The 14,273-nt window shown below is 39.0% G+C and overlaps 4 gene segments (V, D, J or C); 3 read left to right on the top strand and 1 right to left on the bottom strand.

The window, feature by feature from the left end:
- The first annotated feature begins 326 nt into the window (after positions 1–326).
- On the top strand, positions 327–1,720 carry LOC138199691 (Ig lambda-3 chain C region-like). The segment is given in 2 exon segments: positions 327–358; positions 1,223–1,720. A coding segment is annotated over 1 exon segment (312 nt).
- Positions 1,721–2,701: 981 nt separating this feature from the next.
- Positions 2,702–4,656, top strand: LOC138199690 (Ig lambda-1 chain C region-like). The segment is given in 2 exon segments: positions 2,702–2,860; positions 4,161–4,656. A coding segment is annotated over 1 exon segment (312 nt).
- A 3,181-nt stretch (positions 4,657–7,837) lies between these two features.
- LOC138199689 (Ig kappa chain V region K16-167-like) lies at positions 7,838–11,075 on the bottom strand. The segment is given in 3 exon segments: positions 7,838–8,138; positions 10,775–10,892; positions 10,997–11,075. Coding segments are annotated over 3 exon segments (369 nt in total).
- Positions 11,047–12,992, top strand: LOC138200283 (Ig lambda-3 chain C region-like). The segment is given in 3 exon segments: positions 11,047–11,083; positions 11,644–11,760; positions 12,465–12,992. Coding segments are annotated over 3 exon segments (477 nt in total).
- Positions 12,993–14,273: the final 1,281 nt, after the last annotated feature.

Genomic DNA, 14,273 nt, shown 5'->3' with positions numbered 1-14,273 from the left:
TTATATTCTGGTAATTCAACATGTTTGACAACAACCTTTTTTTGCACGCTTCCAAACAATTTGAAGTGATTTTTAAAATGTATATATATTACAGAAGTAAATCTAAGTTTTGTCTCTCAAGTCAACATTACAATGAAATGCTGAAAATGATTTTAAATTATGAAGCTCTTTTCAGACCCTTAAATTGAATCATGTTGTGTAATAAGAAAAGTGCAAACTGTCAGGTTTTAATTAGAAAACGGTTCATTTTCAGAGGGTAGAGGCTTGTTCACAGTGCAGGAGGTTTTTGTACGGCCACTTAATGAGTTTGTATCACTGTGGTGGACTTTTGGTGGAGGAACCAAACTCATCGTTAACTGTAAGTAACACAATTTTTAAGTTCTATGATGTAAAAATATCATTAAAATTACTGCATCAGATTGTGATGAAACAAGAATTTATTCTGGGTATTTTATATGTTATGGATATTTGTTGTTTTTTGTCTGTTGTGGCTGATATCACAATCAGAGAAAAGAGTACACATATGTAATACAATATGATGAAATCATTTATGTAGTATTGTAGATTATATGGAGGTTAAATATAGGTTGATGCCAAATTACTAGAAATTTCATACATATCATTTGTAAATAAACTTTTGTTTCAAAAAATATGTTTGTACAATTTTAACTGTAAAAACATAACATAATGTAACTTACTTTTTAAGTTTAACATTCAAACTGTTAGATATAAAAATTTAATTTGCGTGCCTGTAAAATTAGTCAGTTTATATGTAGATCCACTATAACGGTCGTTTCAGTTTACAGTCTGTTAGTTTGATCTGCAAAAGGAAGTGAAACAGACAGATGATAAAGTCTTTCAATTCTGACATTTACATTTTTTCATCAAGAATATTGCTGCAGCGACGTGTTATTTTTGTTAATTGTTAAACCATTTACACCCAGGCTATAAACTTGATGTCACTGTTAGTCGTTTATCATGAGTGACACAGCGGGAGATTAAAATTTTAAATGGCAAAATTGCCCAAATCTACATAGCTTTGTTTTATTTACAAAAGTATGACTTCCTCTTATTTCTCACCTCTTCTACTCTATCTAATTGGAGTATCCTGCACACAGCTATCACAATGACCTCTGTCATGTATTATAAGTGTCTCATGTTCAGCTCCCTGTCCTCCAATGGAAGTTAATCTGCTCCTCTGTCCCTCTGCTGTCTCCTCCAGCTGGCCCTATGGTCAGGCCCTCGGTCTCTATGCTCCGTCCGTCCTCTAATCAGCTCTCTCAGGACTCAGCCACGTTGGCCTGCCTGCTGTCCGGCTACTCTCCGCAGGGAGCCGTGGTGAGCTGGGAGGTGGACGGTACCGAGGTGACAGAGGGGGTCCTGACCAGCGCAGAGGAGGAGAAGAGCGGACGCTACAGCAGCAGCAGCACCCTGAGCCTGAGCCAGCAGCGCTGGATGGAAGGAGAGCTGTACTCCTGCAAGGTCCTCCATCAGGACCACAGCCAGACCCAGTCCCTCCACAGGAGCCAGTGTACGGGCTAGAGGGACAGGCTGAAGCAGGACAGGAGCTCTGTGTGGGGGGGAGCAGGAGGAGCAGGCTCTGATCAATTATAGTTTTTAATGTTTGTAGTGGAAACTAAAGCTTTGTGTAAAAAAGAACAGCACGTCTGTAAAGTGTTGGACAGCAGCAACTTAGAGAGTAATGTGTGAAGCTCAGCAGCTGGATGTGGTTGTGCTTAATAACTGTCATGTTTGTGGTTGATAGTTCTGCTAATAAAGCTTTCACTGATTAATATTATTGTTTCATGTGTTTTTTGTTTTTATCTGGTTGAAAATAGGAACAGAAATTCCACCATCTGTCTGTTGTCAATAAATGTGAACAGAAGTTGATGTTGAATAAGATTTCTAACACTTTAGGACATGAAATAAAAGCATATATTTAGTGATCAGTATTTAGTGCTTGGTGAGGTTACTGTCAGCTCTGTGTTCAGTGGTCTGTGTCAGAGTCTCTTCCTCTTCAGCAGCTGCAGTCAGTTCCTGCTGTAACAGCTCAGAGTCTCTGCAGTCTGACTGAGGGAGGTTTTTGTACGACTGCAAATCACTGTGTGAACACATTGCCACTGTGGTAACTCTGACAGTAGTAAACTGCTGCATCTTCAGTCTGAACTCCACTGATGATCAATTTGAAGTCAGAGCCGCTTCCACTGCCGCTAAACCGACTCGGTGTTCCTGATTCAGGTTTGCTTACATATCTTATAAGGAGCTTTGGAGCTTGTCCTGATTTCTGTTGATACCAGAACATACCCTGATCTCCATCATCCCATCTATAAACAGCCTGGCTGGTTTTGCAGGTCACAGTGATGGTGGATCCTGGAGTTGATGTCACGGCTGGAGGCTGAGTCACCGTCACCTGACCGCTGCATCCTGGAGACAAAAACAATATTAAATATAAATGATTGTTTATCATCAGAAATAAATGAGAGAAAATGGCAACACATCATGTTTGAAATGTTGCTGCGTGAATGAACCTGTAAAACAGCAGCTGACCAGCGTCCAGAGGAGGATGGTGATGAGAGTCATGGTGGTTGTGGTTTCTGCTGTGTTGACTGACAGATGTGAGTCCTGCAGTGTTGAACTGACAAGAATATAAACCTTCTGAGTTCACTGGAGGATCAGCTGATGATGCAAAGCCTCTCTATGGAAATGATCTCTCTGCTGTCAACACACTGAATACAACGTGCGACACAAAATCAAGAGAAAACCTTTTTGGATTTAGAATAAATATGATCTTAATAGAATAGAAAAAAATATATCAGAAATACAGCTAAACATTTGGACTAAGATGGTGTCATTGTGGTTGGTATGTCTGCTTCTTTTCCTCAACTTTTCACTATTACGGTGTTCAGAAATTATTCTTTTGAAACTTTATTCTCATATTCTGGTAATTCAACATTTTTGACAACATCCTTTTTTTTGCAGTCTTCCAAACAATTTGAAGTGATTTTTAAAATGTATATATATTACAGAAGTAAATCTAAGTTTTGTCTCTCAAGTCAACAACATTACAATGAAATATTGAAAATGATCTTAAATTATGAAGCTCTTTTAAGACCCTTAAGTTGAATCATTTTGTATAATAAACAAAGTGCAAACTGTCAGGTTTTAATTAGAAAAAGTTTCATTTTCAGAGGGTAGAGGCTTGTTCACAGTGCAGGAGGTTTTTGTACGGCCACTTAATGAGTTTGCATCACAGTAGAACACTTTTGGTGGAGGAACCAAACTCATCGTTAACTATAAGTAACACAATTTTCTCATTTCTATGATGTAAAAATATCATTAAAATTACTTCATCAGATTGTGATGAAACAAGAATTTATTCTGGGTATTTTATATGTTATGGATATTTGTTGTTTGATGTCTTTTGTGGCTGATATCACAATCAGAGAAAAGAGTACACATATATAATACACTATGATGAAATCATTTATGTAGTATTGTAGATTATATGGAGGTTAAATATAGGTTGATGCCAAATTACTAGAAATTTCATACATATCATTTGTAAATAAACTTTTGTTTCAAAAAATATGTTTGTACAATTTTAACTGTAAAAACATAACATAATGTAACTTACTTTTTAAGTTTAACATTCAAACTGTTAGATATAAAAATTTAATTTGCGTGCCTGTAAAATAAGTCAGTTTATATGTAGATCCTCTAAAACGGTCGTTTCAGTTTACAGTCTGTTAGTTTGATCTGCAAAAGGAAGTGAAACAGACAGATGATAAAGTCTTTCAATTCTGACATTTACATTTTTTTCATCAAGAAGATCGCTGCAGCAACGTGTTATTTTTTTGTTTACGGTTAATACATTTACACCCAGGCTATAAACCTTGATGTCACTATTAGTAGTTTATCATGAGTGACAGTGGGAGATTAAGACTTTAAATGGCAAAATTGCCCAAATCTACATAGCTTTGTTTTATTTACAAGATTATGACTTCCTCTTATTTCTCACCTCTTCTACTCTGTCTAATTGGAATATCCTACACACAGCTATCACAGTGACCTCTGTCATGTTTTATAAGTGTCTCATGTTCAGCTACCTGTCCTCCAGTGGAAGTTAATATGCTCCTCTGTTCCTCTGCTGTCTCCTCCAGCCGGCCCTATGGTCAGGCCCTCGGTCTCTCTGCTCCGTCCGTCCTCTAATCAGCTCTCTCAGGACTCAGCCACGTTGGCCTGCCTGCTGTCCGGCTACTCTCCGCAGGGAGCCGTGGTGAGCTGGGAGGTGGACGGTACCGAGGTGACAGAGGGGGTCCTGACCAGCGCAGAGGAGGAGAAGAGCGGACGCTACAGCAGCAGCAGCACCCTGAGCCTGAGCCAGCAGCGCTGGATGGAAGGAGAGCTGTACTCCTGCAAGGTCCTCCATCAGGACCACAGCCAGACCCAGTCCCTCCACAGGAGCCAGTGTACGGGCTAGAGGGACAGGCTGAAGCAGGACAGGAGCTCTGTGTGGGGGGAGCAGGAGGAGCAGGCTCTGATCAATTATAGTTTTTAATGTTTGTAGTGGAAACTAAAGCTTTGTGTAAAAAAGAACAGCACGTCTGTAAAGTGTTGGACAGCAGCAACTTAGAGAGTAATGTGTGAAGCTCAGCAGCTGGACGTGATTGTGCTTAATAACTGTCATGTTTGTGGTTGATAGTTTTGCTAATAAAGCTTTCACTGATTAATATTATTGTTTTATGTGTTTTTGTTTTTGTCTGGTTGAAAATAGTAACAAAAATTACACCATCTGTCTGTTTCTGTCAATAAATGTGAACAGAAGTTGATGTTGAATAAGATTTTGAACATTTTACGACATGAAATAGAAGCATATATTTAGTGATCAGTATTTAGTGCTTGGTGAGGCTACTGTCAGCTCTGTGTTCAGTGGTCTGTGTCAGAGTCTCTTCCTCTTCAGCAGCTGCAGTCAGTTCCTGCTGTAACAGCTCAGAGTCTCTGCAGTCTGACTGAGGGAGGTTTTTGTACGACTGCAAATCACTGTGTGAACACATCAGCACTGTTTATCTCATGGAAACTCTGACAGTAGTAAACTGCTGCATCTTCAGTCTGAACTCCACTGATGATCAATTTGAAGTCAGAGCCGCTTCCACTGCCGCTAAACCGACTTGGTGTTCCTGATTCAGGTTTGTTTACATATCTTATCAGGAGCTTTGGAGCTTGTCCTGATTTCTGTTGATACCAGAACATTTCCTGATTTCCACTATTCCATCTATAAACAGCCTGGCTGGTTTTGCAGGTCAGAGTGATGGTGGATCCTGGAGTTGATGTCACGGCTGGAGGCTGAGTCACCGTCACCTGACCGCTGCATCCTTCAGACAAAAACAAGATTAAATATAAATGATTAATTATCATCAGAAATAAATGAGAGAAAATGGCAACACATCATGTTTGAAATGTTGCTGCGTGAATGAACCTGTAAAACAGCAGCAGACCAGCGTCCAGAGGAGGATGGTGATGAGAGTCATGGTGGTTGTGGTTTCTGCTGTGTTGACTGACAGATGTGAGTCCTGCAGTGTTGAACTCACAAGAATATAAACCTTCTGAGTTCACTGTGGGATCAGCTGATGATGCAAAGCCTCTCTATGGAAATGATCTCTCTGCTGTCAACACACTGAATACAACGTAAGGACACAAAATCAAGAGAAAAACTGTTTGGATTTACACTAAATATGATCTTAATACGACAGAAGAAAATATATCAGAAATACAGCTAAACATTTGGACTAAGATGGTGTCATTGTGGTTGGTATGTCTGCTTCTTTTCCTCAACTTTTCACTGTTATTGTGTTCAGAAATTATTCTTTTGAAACTTTATTCTTTTATTCTGGTAATTCAACATTTTTGACAAAATCCTTTTTTGCAGTCTTCCAAACAATTTGAAGTGATTTTTAAAATGTATACATGTTATAGAAGTAAACCTAAGTTTTGTCTCTCAAGTCAACAACATTACAATGAAATGTTGAAAATGATCTTAAATTACAAAGCTCTTTTAAGACTCTTAAGTTGAATCATTTTGTATAATAAACAAAGTGCAAACTGTCAGGTTTTAATTGGAAAAAGGTTCATTTTCAGAGGGTGGAGGCTTGTTCACAGTGCAGGAGGTTTTTGTACGGCCACTTAATGAGTTTGTATCACTGTGGTGGACTTTTGGTGGAGGAACCAAACTCATCGTTGACTGTAAGTACCAGAAAACGTTTTACTTTGTACAACATGTAGTGTTTGTAACATTCATCAAATACTAAATGAAAATGTGATTGAGTTCAGTGTTGTCATGTCGTTAGAAATTTTTGTTAATAATCAAACAGAGCTGATCTCTCAGAGAAGAAATTTTGCTGAAACCAAAATTCTTTCCGGGTTGCAGATAGTTGACTTTACAGAATCAGGAAAAAAATGTGTAATTTTGAAAAATCTATTTTAATTATCATTTTAAAAATTTCCCAGATACAAACAGCTTGTGGAATAAAATGAAGGGATTAAATTTGTAATATTTACTACATAACAACAACAAATTCATGTTACTATAATTTATTTATATTGAATATCCCATCCCGCCTTTAGATTTTAAATGTGATGTGAATTCCTGTGAAAATTAAATATAATTTTATCAGCAAATGCAGATAAACCTCGTGTTCACGGTTCATTCATTTTCTACGTAGTTTAAAGGAAGTGAAAGAGACAGATGACAAAGTTTGAACTGTATTCACATGATGGTTTCTGTTCCATCAGTTTAAACATATAAATCAGCAGGGATGAGTTATTCTCTGTCACATTAAGACACAGATATGAAGACGTAACCAATAATCAGTATTAATTCACTTTTTTACATTTTGTTTTTACCTGCATTTATTCAAACTCCTTCCTCCCCTCTCTTTCTCCTCCAGTGGGTGTGGTGCAGCCCACCCTGACCGTCCTCCCCCCCTCCAGAGATGAGGTGCCTCAGAGTCAAGCCACACTGGTGTGTCTGGCCAGCGGGGGCTCCCCCTCAGCCTGGAGGCTGGGCTGGAAGGTGGGGGGCAGCAGCAGGTCCTCGGGGGTGTCACACAGTGTAGAGGTCCTGGGGAGGGACGGCCGCTACAGCTGGAGCAGCACCCTGAGCCTCCCTGCAGAGCAGTGGAGGAGGGCGGGCTCAGTGACCTGTGAGGCCACTCTGAGTGGACAGAGCCCTGTCACTCAAACCCTGAACCCTGACCACTGCTTGGAGTAGAGCCTCAGCAGCACTTCCTGTCGGGAAATGAGGCTGCTTCCATCTTAATGAGGCACAGATCTCCTCTGTTCAAATATTTCTGAAAACTGATGAGTCTGTTTTGATATGTATGATCATACTCATGCTCTGCTTCGTAACTATTATTGTAAACATGCCAAACAAAATTAAAACTACAAAATAAAATAAAGCTGCAACCCTTGATAAATCACTGTCTTTGTATTTGTTTTATTTAAAAATGTATTTTTCAAGCGCACTTAATCAAACCTCCTTTTCTGAATATCACTCTTTTGTTCAACATCCAATGAGGTTTCTACCAATTTTATACAATGTATCAAAAGTATGGAATATTTTTCTTACGTAAATCATCGATTTTGAATTTGACTATTTCAATAATTTAAATGTACAAGTAGAGAAATACTGTTGAACATCTGGTTCTATCACTAGACTAGTACTAACAGCCCTGTTAGACAAGAACTGTTAATGATATATTTTTAGGTGAAACTGCATTTGAAAAACAGTGAGTTTTCAGTTTTATTTAGATTCACTGTGTTTCTGCTTGATGACTCTCGTGTTGTGTTTATTGCACCAGTTAACCTCATCACAGTCTCTCCACCAACCCTCTACACCTGCAGCCTTCAGTTAAACTGACAGAGGTTTTTGTACGGCTCTTAATCACTGTGTGAACACTCCATCACCATGGTAGCCCAGACAGTAATAATCTCCAACATCTTCACCCTGAACACCACTGATGGTTAAAGTGTATTGAGAACCAGATCTACTGCCACTGAATCGAGACGGAGTTCCTGAGAAGAGAGTTGATGCTGTGTATATTAGAAGTTTGGGAGGCTGTCCAGGTTTCTGAAGGTACCAGCTGAGATCAGCACCAATGTCTGAACTCCCCGTGGCGCTGATGATCACATTCCCACCAAGACTGACAGACTTGGATTTGTCAGTCTGAGTCAGAAAGTTGTTGGCAGAAGACTCTGAAATGAGAAATTTAATTTAAATCTCGAGAATCAGCATTTTAGATTACAATTGATTTGAAGTTCATTATATTCAGTTTCAAGGCAAAAATTCAACACAGATTATGTTTCCACAAAACATGAACAACTGGCAATTCAGCAATGCCATATAAATCTCTCACCCTGACTCAGAAAGCTCAAGATGACAAACAGAGTTATTGGAAACATCATCCTGCTGAGGTTTTCAGTGTGAGTGCATGAAAACAGTTCAGAGTCTCTGTGACGGAAGAATTTAAACTCTAAGGAGCAGTGATGCGTAAAATCATGCAAAACACATTTAAGAAGGCAAAAACACACCTGTTCTTGTGAAACAGAAAAAGCAGAGGTGATCTGAGGTGAGTTCATCATCTCAAGAAGATCAATCAGCCATAAAAATTCAGACAGTTTAATTCTGAATATTTAAATTTATGATCCTTCATGTTGTTTTACTCGATAATAAACAGTGTCCTGTTTGCTTTAATACTGTTTGTCCTCATTAACATTTGATTCATTTGGTATTTCTTTGTTACTTTTAGGGTCATTAAAGTAATTCCTATTGTCCAGATCCAGGTGTTCCAGATGACTGATATACAAGCAGCTGAAGAAAATCAGGGATGCAGACTGATCTCACCTCAGTGAGTTTAGTTCAGGGCCTGCTTAGTGTTTCAGCTGACCTTCCCAACTATCTGATCTTTGTTAACACGCAACATTTAAACACTTTTCTTCTTTTCCTGTTTGGTGTACAGCATCTTAGACAGCCACGATAAAACAGTTATTCAGTTTCAGATATTGTGTTGTGGAAATAAAAAGAAGTCCTGAAGTAAGATGAAGAAACCTTCTGAGTTCACTGGAGGATCAGTTGATGATGCAAAGCCTCTCTATGGAAATGACCTCTCTGCTGTTAACACACTGAATACAACGTGGGACACAGAATCAAGAGAAAAACTGTTTGTATTTACACTAAATATGATCTTAATAGAATAGAAGAAAATATATCAGAAATACAGCCAAACATTTGGACTAAGATGATGTCATTGTGGTTGGTATGTCTGCTTCTTTTCCTCAACTTTTCACTATCATGGTGTTCAGAAATTATTCTTTTGAAACTTTATTCTCATATTCTGGTAATCAACATTTTTGACAACATCCTTTTTTTGCAGTCTTCCAAACAATTTGAAGTGACTTTTAAAATGTATATATATTACAGAAGTAAATCTAAGTTTTGTCTCTCAAGTCAACAACATTACAATGAAATGTTGAAAATGATCTTAAATTATGAAACTTTTTTCAGACCCTTAAGCTGAATCATTTTGTATAATAAACAAAATGCAAACAGTCAGGTTTTAATTGGAAAAAGGTTCATTTTCAGAGGGTAGAGGCTTGAAGTTAATCTGCTCCTCTGTCCCTCTGCTGTCTCCTCCAGCCGGCCCTATGGTCATGCCCTCGGTCTCTCTGCTCCGTCCGTCCTCTAATCAGCTATCTCAGGACTCAGCCACGTTGGCCTGCCTGCTGTCTGGCTACTCTCCGCAGGGAGCCGTGGTGAGCTGGGAGGTGGACGGTACCGAGGTGACAGAGGGGGTCCTGACCAGCGCAGAGGAGGAGAAGAGCGGACGCTACAGCAGCAGCAGCACCCTGAGCCTGAGCCAGCAGCGCTGGATGGAAGGAGAGCTGTACTCCTGCAAGGTCCTCCATCAGGACCACAGCCAGACCCAGTCCCTCCACAGGAGCCAGTGTACGGGCTAGAGGGACAGGCTGAAGCAGGACGGGAGCTCTGTGTGGGGGGAGCAGGAGGAGCAGGCTCTGATCAATTATAGTTTTTAATGTTTGTAGTGGAAACTAAAGCTTTGTGTAAAAAAGAACAGCACGTCTGTAAAGTGTTGGACAGCAGCAACTTAGAGAGTAATGTGTGAAGCTCAGCAGCTGGATGTGATTGTGCTTAATAACTGTCATGTTTGTGGTTGATAGTTTTGCTAATAAAGCTTTCACTGATTAATATTATTGTTTTATGTGTTTTTGTTTTTATCTTGTTGAAAATAGTAACAAAAATTACACCAACTGTCTGTTTCTATCAATAAATGTGAACAGAACTTAATGTTGAATACGATTTTGAACAGTTTACGACATGAAATAGAAGCATATATTTAGTGATCAGTATTTAGTGCTTGGTGAGGTTACTGTCAGCTCTGTGTTCAGTGGTCTGTGTCAGAGTCTCTTCCTCTTCAGCAGCTGCAGTCAGTTCCTGCTGTAACAGCTCAGAGTCTCTGCAGTCTGACTGAGGGAGGTGTTTGTACGACTGCAAATCACTGTGTGAACACCCAAGCACTGTTTATGTAGTGTGCACTCTGACAGTAGTAAACTGCTGCATCTTCAGTCTGAACTCCACTGATGATCAATTTGAAGTCAGAGCCGCTTCCACTGCCACTAAACCGACTTGGTGTTCCTGAGTAACGATTGCTTACAAGTCTTATCAGGAGCTTTGGAGCTTGTCAAGTTTTTCTGTTGATACCAGGACATATCAGACAATTTATAAACAGCCTGGCTGGTTTTGCAGGTCAGAGTGATGGTGGATCCTGGAGTTGATGTCACGGCTGGAGGCTGAGTCACCGTCACCTGACCGCTGCATCCTGCAGACAAAAACAATATTAAATATAATTGATTAATTATCATCAGAAATAAATGAGAGAAAATGGCAACACATCATGTTTGAAATGTTGCTGCGTGAATGAACCTGTAAAACAGCAGCAGACCAGCGTCCAGAGGAGGATGGTGATGAGAGTCATGGTGGTTGTGGTTTCTGCTGTGTTGACTGACAGATGTGAGTCCTGCAGTGTTGAACTCACAAGAATTTAAACCTTCTGAGTTCACTGGAGGATCAGGTGATGATGCAAAGCCTCTTTATGGAAATGATCTCTCTGCTGTCAACACACTGAATACAACGTGGGACACAAAATCAAGAGAAAACCTTTTTGGATTTATACTAAATATGATCTTAATACGATAGAAGAAAATATATTAGAAATACAGCTAAACATTTGGACTAAGATGGTGTCATTGTGGTTGGTATGTCGGCTTCTTTTCCTCAACTTTTCACTGTTACGGTGTTCAGAAATTATTCTTTTGAAACTTTATTCTTATATTCTGGTAATTCAACATTTTTGACAACATCCTTTTTTCGCACGCTTCCAAACAATTTGAAGTGATTTTTAAAATGTATATATATCACAGAAGTAAATCTAAGTTTTGTCTCTCAAGTCAACAACATTACAATGAAATGTTGAAAATCATCTTAAATTATGAAGCTCTTTTAATACTCTCAATTTGAATCATTTTGTATAATAAACAAAGTGCAAACTGTCAGGTTTTAATTGGAAAAAGGTTCATTTTCAGAGGGTGGAGGCTTGTTCACAGTGCAGGAGGTTTTTGTACGGCCACTTAATGAGCTTGTATCACTGTGGTACACTTTTGGTGGAGGAACCAAACTCATCGTTGACTGTAAGTACCAGAAAACTTTTTACTTTGTACAACATGTAGTGTTTGTAACTTTTATCAAATACTAAATGAAAATGTGATTGAGTTCATTGTTGTCATGTTGTTAGAAATTTTTGTTAACAATCAAACAGAGCTGATCTCTCAGAGAAGAAATTTTGCTGAAATCAAAATTCTTTCCGGGTTGCAGATAGTTGACTTTACAGAATCAGGAAAAAAATGTGTAATTTTGAAAAATCTATTTTAATTATCATTTCAAAAATTTCCCAGATACAAACAGTTTGTGGAATAAAATGAAGGGATTAAATTTGTAATATTTACTACATAACAACAACAAATTCATGTTATTATAATTTATTTATATTGAATATCCCATCCCGCCTTTAGATTTTAAATGTGATGTGAATTCCTGTGAAAATTAAATATAATTTTATCAGTAAATGCAGATAAACCTCGTGTTCACGGTTCATTCATTTTCTACGCCGGTTAAAGGAAGTGAAAGAGACAGATGACAAAGATTGAACTGTATTCACATGATGGTTTCTGTTCCATCAGTTTAAACATATAAATCAACAGGGATGAGTTATTCTCTGTCACATTAAGACACAGATATGAAGATGCAACCAATAATCAGTATTAATTCACTTTTTTACATTTTGTTTTTACCTGCATTTATTCAAACTCCTTTCTCCCCTCTCTTTCTCCTCCAGTGGGTGTGGTGCAGCCCACCCTGACCGTCCTCCCCCCCTCCAGAGATGAGGTGCCTCAGAGTCAAGCCACACTGGTGTGTCTGGCCAGCGGGGGCTCCCCCTCAACCTGGAGGCTGGGCTGGAAGGTGGGGGGCAGCAGCAGGTCCTCGGGGGTGTCACACAGTGTAGAGGTCCTGGGGAGGGACGGCCGCTACAGCTGGAGCAGCACCCTGAGCCTCCCTGCAGAGCAGTGGAGGAGGGCGGGCTCAGTGACCTGTGAGGCCACTCTGAGTGGACAGAGCCCTGTCACTCAAACCCTGAACCCTGACCACTGCTTGGAGTAGAGCCTCAGCAGCACTTCCTGTCGGGAAATGAGGCTGCTTCCATCTTAATGAGGCACAGATCTCCTCTGTTCAAATATTTCTGAAAACTGATGAGTCTGTTTTGATATGTATGATCATACTCATGCTCTGCTTCGTAACTATTATTGTAAACATGCCAAACAAAATTAAAACTACAAAATAAAATAAAGCTGCAACCCTTGATAAATCACTGTCTTTGTATTTGTTTTATTTAAAAATGTATTTTTCAAGCGCACTTAATCAAACCTCCTTTTCTGAATATCACTCTTTTGTTCAACATCCAATGAGGTTTCTACCAATTTTATACAATGTATCAAAAGTATGGAATATTTTTCTTACGTAAATCATCGATTTTGAATTTGACTATTTCAATAATTTAAATGTACAAGTAGAGAAATACTGTTGAACATCTGGTTCTATCACTAGACTAGTACTAACAGCCCTGTTAGACAAGAACTGTTAATGATATATTTTTAGGTGAAACTGCATTTGAAAAACAGTGAGTTTTCAGTTTTATTTAGATTCACTGTGTTTCTGCTTGATGACTCTCGTGTTGTGTTTATTGGACCAGTTAACCTCATCACAGTCTCTCCACCAACCCTCTACACCTGCAGCCTTCAGTTAAACTGACAGAGGTTTTTGTACGGCTCTTAATCACTGTGTGAAGGCTCCATCACCATGGTAGCCCAGACAGTAATAATCTCCAACATCTTCACCCTGAACACCACTGATGGTTAAAGTGTATTGAGAACCAGATCTACTGCCACTAAATCGAGACGGAGTTCCTGAGAAGAGATTTGATGCTTTGTATATCAGAAGTTTGGGAGGCTGTCCAGGTTTCTGAAGGTACCAGCTGAGATAAGCACGAATGTTTGAACTCCCCGTGGCGCTGATGATCACGTTCCCACCAAGACTGACAGACTTGGATTTGTCAGTCTGAGTCAGAAAGCTGTTGGCAGAAGACTCTGAAATGAGAAATTTAATTTAAATCTCGAGAATCAGCATTTTAGATTACAATTGATTTGAAGTTCATTATATTCAGTTTCAAGGTAAAAATTCAACACAGATTATGTTTCCACAAAACATGAACAACTGGCAATTCAGCAATGCCATATAAATATCTCACCCTGACTCAGAAAGCCCAAGATGACAAACAGAGTTATTGGAAACATCATCCTGCTGAGGTTTTCAGTGTGAGTGCATGAAAACAGTTCAGAGTCTCTGTGACGGAAGAATTTAAACTCTGAGGAGCAGTGATGCATAAAATCATGCAAAACACATTTAAGAAGGCAAACACACACCTGTTCTTGTGAAACAGAAAAAGCAGAGGTGATCTGAGGTGAGTTCATCATCTCTAGAAGATCAATCAGCCATAAAAATTCAGACAGTTTAATTCTGAATATTTAAATTTATTATCCTTCATGTTGTTTTACTTTATAAAAAAAACAGTCTCCTGTTTACTTTAATA

Source organism: Embiotoca jacksoni, unplaced genomic scaffold (assembly GCF_022577435.1).
Source record: "Embiotoca jacksoni isolate LCO1_2020_lvr unplaced genomic scaffold, fEmbJac1.0.p SCAF_18, whole genome shotgun sequence".
NCBI classification, from domain to species: Eukaryota; Metazoa; Chordata; class Actinopteri; family Embiotocidae; genus Embiotoca; species Embiotoca jacksoni.
The sequence above is the reverse complement of the archived record's forward strand: the minus strand, read 5'-3'. Positions and strand labels throughout refer to the sequence as shown.